Source organism: Dipodomys ordii, unplaced genomic scaffold (genome assembly GCF_000151885.1).
Source record: "Dipodomys ordii isolate 6190 unplaced genomic scaffold, Dord_2.0 Scaffold13, whole genome shotgun sequence".
Classification (NCBI taxonomy): Eukaryota; Metazoa; Chordata; class Mammalia; order Rodentia; family Heteromyidae; genus Dipodomys; species Dipodomys ordii.
The window spans coordinates 12,491,396-12,495,020 of NW_012267229.1; the positions used below are offsets into that span (position 1 = coordinate 12,491,396).

Consider the following 3,625-nt stretch of genomic DNA (forward strand, 5'->3'; position numbering starts at 1 on the left):
AGCGCTTGCCTTGCATGCATGAGGCCCTGGGTTCAATTCCTCAGCACCACATAAGCAGAAAGAAAAAAGCCAGAAGTGGCGCTGTGGCTCAAGCGATAGAGTGCTAGCCTTGAGCTGAAGAGCTGAGGGACAGCGCCCAGGCCCAGAGTTCAGGCCCCACGACCGGACCCCCCCAAAAAAAATTAAAAAAAATCCTTGCCCTATACAGCTTATATTCTAATGAAGGAGACAGATGGTGGGCAGGAAAGTATGTGATGTGTTCACTGCTGTATACCAGGTACACAGATATGAGTACAGAACATGGTAAAGGATGGTAAAGGTTCACTTGATATTGTAAAATGCAAGAGTAGTTATACGAATAGCAGTGATTGACACTATAGAAGAAAACCAAGCAAGGAAAGGAGGGGGGGCGCTAGCAGGTGGATGGGGCCCTCACAGTTCTAGCCTGGCCTCTGAGATGAGATCTGAGGGAGGATTTGAAGGAAGAGAGGCTGTCAGCTCTGGGGACACGAGGGTACAGTGGTGCTCTCCAGGGATAAGGAAGAAGGAAGTCCATGAAACTAAAACAGAATGGGACAGAGACCAGGAGGAACCATAGCTCCAGTTGAAGTGGACTGAGCATTTTCAGAAGACTGGGCTCACACTCAGTGACAGTGGATACTGCCTAGCCCTTTGCTGGGCATAAAGACAGTGGTACAAATTCTTGAGAGAACTTCGACCCTTGCTCTTTCCAGTCATAAACTCCCAGCACCATCACCAGCTCAGGGAATGGCAGTGTTTGCGCGAGTGCGCGCGTACAGACAGACAGACAGACACACACACACGCTTCCCCCCCACCCCCCGGCCATTTTTAGAGCAGGAAAGTGAAACTTTGTTATGTGCACAAATGCATAAAGTATGGGATGAATATAACAATCACAACTAATATTTCCTTGATATGCATTACATTTCTTTCAACTGTTTCAATGCCGACGTGTATTCTACGAGAGAATGGGTTCATAAATTAACTGATTCAAAAGTATGTGAGAAGCCTGGTGCCAGTGGCTCACGCCTGTAATCCTAGCTACTCAGGAGGCTGAGGATCATGGTTCACAACCAGCTGGGGTAGGAAAGTCTGTGAGACCCTTATCTCCAATAAACTACTCAGAAAAGGCTGGATGTGGTGCTGTGGCTCAAGTGGTAGAAGCTCTCCATGGACTGCACCTAGCCCTGAGATCAAGCCCCAGGACTGGCAAAAAAAAATAATAATAAAGTATGTGAAGGTGTTAGTACATTTTATATTAATTTTTTTAAATGTAGTGAAATCTTAAAACAAAAAAAAAAGAGGCAGGAAGTAACCTTGCAAAAAAGGGGGTGGGGGGTGTGGAGGCCGGATCTTTCTTGTCCAGACCTTGACTGGTACCTACCACATTGTCCTGAGATTCTTTGTGTACAGCATGCACCATGTCTGCTCTCATTCGTGGTTTTAGGTTACCCCTAGGTTCCCATGTATCCAACCCCCCTCCCCAGGGCCTATGCTGAATTAACAAGGCTGCTGTGCCCCTGGGTCCCCTCTCCCCGCCTTCCTACCCAGCACCACTGCTTCCGAACTGGAACTGGGAGGGGGCTGGACAGAGGAATTTCTAGCCGCTGGAGGGTCAGTCCGGAGCAGCGGGGAGGAGGGAGAAGGGGAGACAGCGAAAGTGAAGGGAACTGGGAGCCCCTGTGAGGAGGCGCAGACAGGGAAGGAAATCTCCCGGTAATAATTCATCAGCTCAGGAAGCAGCGCAGGCCTGGGACTGCGTGTGGGGCTGGCCCTGCCGGGAGGGGGCCCTGCACACTCCTCCTCCTCCCCCTGCCCCGCCGGGGTCACGGTCAAACAGTGTGGGGGTGGGGGAGCCAGGTGTGGGAACAGACCCTCCTGCAGGCCTTGGCTTCCGAAGGGGAAACCCCTGAGACCCCCACCCCCTCCCCATCCACTTTCCAGGCTGGGACAGGCAAGCTGAGGAGGCAGAGCTGGGAGGCTTCTCCAAGAAAACGGTGGCCTAGAGAAGCCAAATGTACCTCCAAGCCTTTTGACCGTACTCCTGAGACCCTCCCTGCCATGGTGGCAGACGCCACGAAGCCATCAGCGCCGAAGAGAGGGTTGTTTTCCACCCCAGCGGAGACACTGATTTGGTCAGTCCTGGTTTGGAGCCGGGGAAACCCGGGGATGCCAGTGGCCTTTGTCAGCTCCGTCATTCCTCCCAGAAGCCTCTGCAAAGAACCATCGATGGACAGCCTGAAGTTTCTAGAAGGAAGACAGGCCTGGAGGCCACCCCCCAACCCCCGTCTCACCTTGTAAGGCAAAACACCAGGGCTTTTATCTGTAAACAGGGGGTCCTATTTTGCAACCTCGAATCGGTCAGCGAGGACAGAGTTAATTTTGTTCAGGTTTGCATCCTCGGATAAAATCTAAAACCAAGTCTGTTGGTGGAGTGAGGAAATGGGTGAACACGAATGATGTTTGTTTGGGTTTGGGTTCTGGATTGCTTTTTTTTTTTTTTTAAAGATTGTCATCAGGGAGGTGACATCGTTTAATCTTTTTCTGGAAAGTTTATGGCACGTCTCCAAGGGTTCCCCACGGAACCCCGTGACCATCACCGTGGACTTAGACAAAATGAGGACCCCTAGGCCACGCCCCAGAACTGCCAGGATGCTGTAAGCCCCGCAAGGCTTCCCCGCGACTGCTTTACACACCGGGAAGTTACAGCGCCACGGGATTGGAATTTGAGGGCCGGAAGACATCAACCACCCTTTCGGAAGGAGAAAACAGACCAAGCTAGTAGAAGAGACCCGCCAGTAAGTAGATCTGGAAGTCGGGATCCGGATTCCACTTTACAAACCCGACGCAACTGCCCCGCTCTCCAGAGCCCACCACGAACCTGCGGGGCGGGGGCGGGGGCGGGGGCGGGCTCCCCCAGCTCCCGGGCCGCTTTCAACCTGGGGGCCTGGAACGACCAGTGCGTTGCCATTGGCCGGGGCGGGGCAGGCGGCTCCCCATTGGCCCAGCGGAGCCCCTCGCCCCCGCCCCGGGCCCGGAGCCGCCCCGTGATTGGCCCTTCCCTCGGTTATAAGGCAGCGGCCGGCGGGGCTGTGGGAGCGCGCGGGAGCGCACCGCGGGGCGCGGTCTACGCAGGGTGGCCCGGCACCCATGGCGTTCGCGCTGCTGCGCCCCGTGGGCGCTCACGTGCTGTACCCCGACGTGCGGCTGCTTAGCGAGGACGAGGAGAACCGCAGCGAGAGCGACGCTTCAGACCAGTCGTTCGGCTGTTGCGAAGGCCTGGAGGCGACGCGGCGGGGGCCGGGGCCTGGGGGCGGGCGGCGAGCGGGCGGGCGGGGGCTGGGCGGGGGCGGGGGCCAGGGCGGGCCCGGTTCCAGGGGTCCGTGGGTTGGGGGGTGTGGGACATGACGGGGAGGATGATGGGGAGGACAGGCGTGGCACGAGCGCAGCGCAGGCCGTGGAGGACGCGGACAAACACGAGGCAGCGAGCGGGGTGTCCGGACCGTGCGGCAGCCCTGCCCACCCGGCCATCCGCCCTGCGCGCCCCTGCCCTGCGTGGGGCCATCCGCCCTGCGCGCCCCTGCCCTGCGTGGGGCCATCCGC

The 3,625-nt window shown here is 56.9% G+C and overlaps 1 protein-coding gene across 1 annotated transcript in view; it reads left to right on the forward strand.

Annotated features, from left to right (window-relative positions):
- The first annotated feature begins 3,172 nt into the window (after positions 1–3,172).
- The window catches only part of Tcf15 (transcription factor 15 (basic helix-loop-helix)), a 6,067-nt gene continuing 5,614 nt past the window's right edge, over positions 3,173–3,625 (forward strand). The window contains exon 1 of the mRNA XM_013010830.1: positions 3,173–3,377. Within this exon, the coding sequence (XP_012866284.1) occupies positions 3,173–3,377 (205 nt within the window). The remainder of the gene's footprint in view (positions 3,378–3,625) is intronic.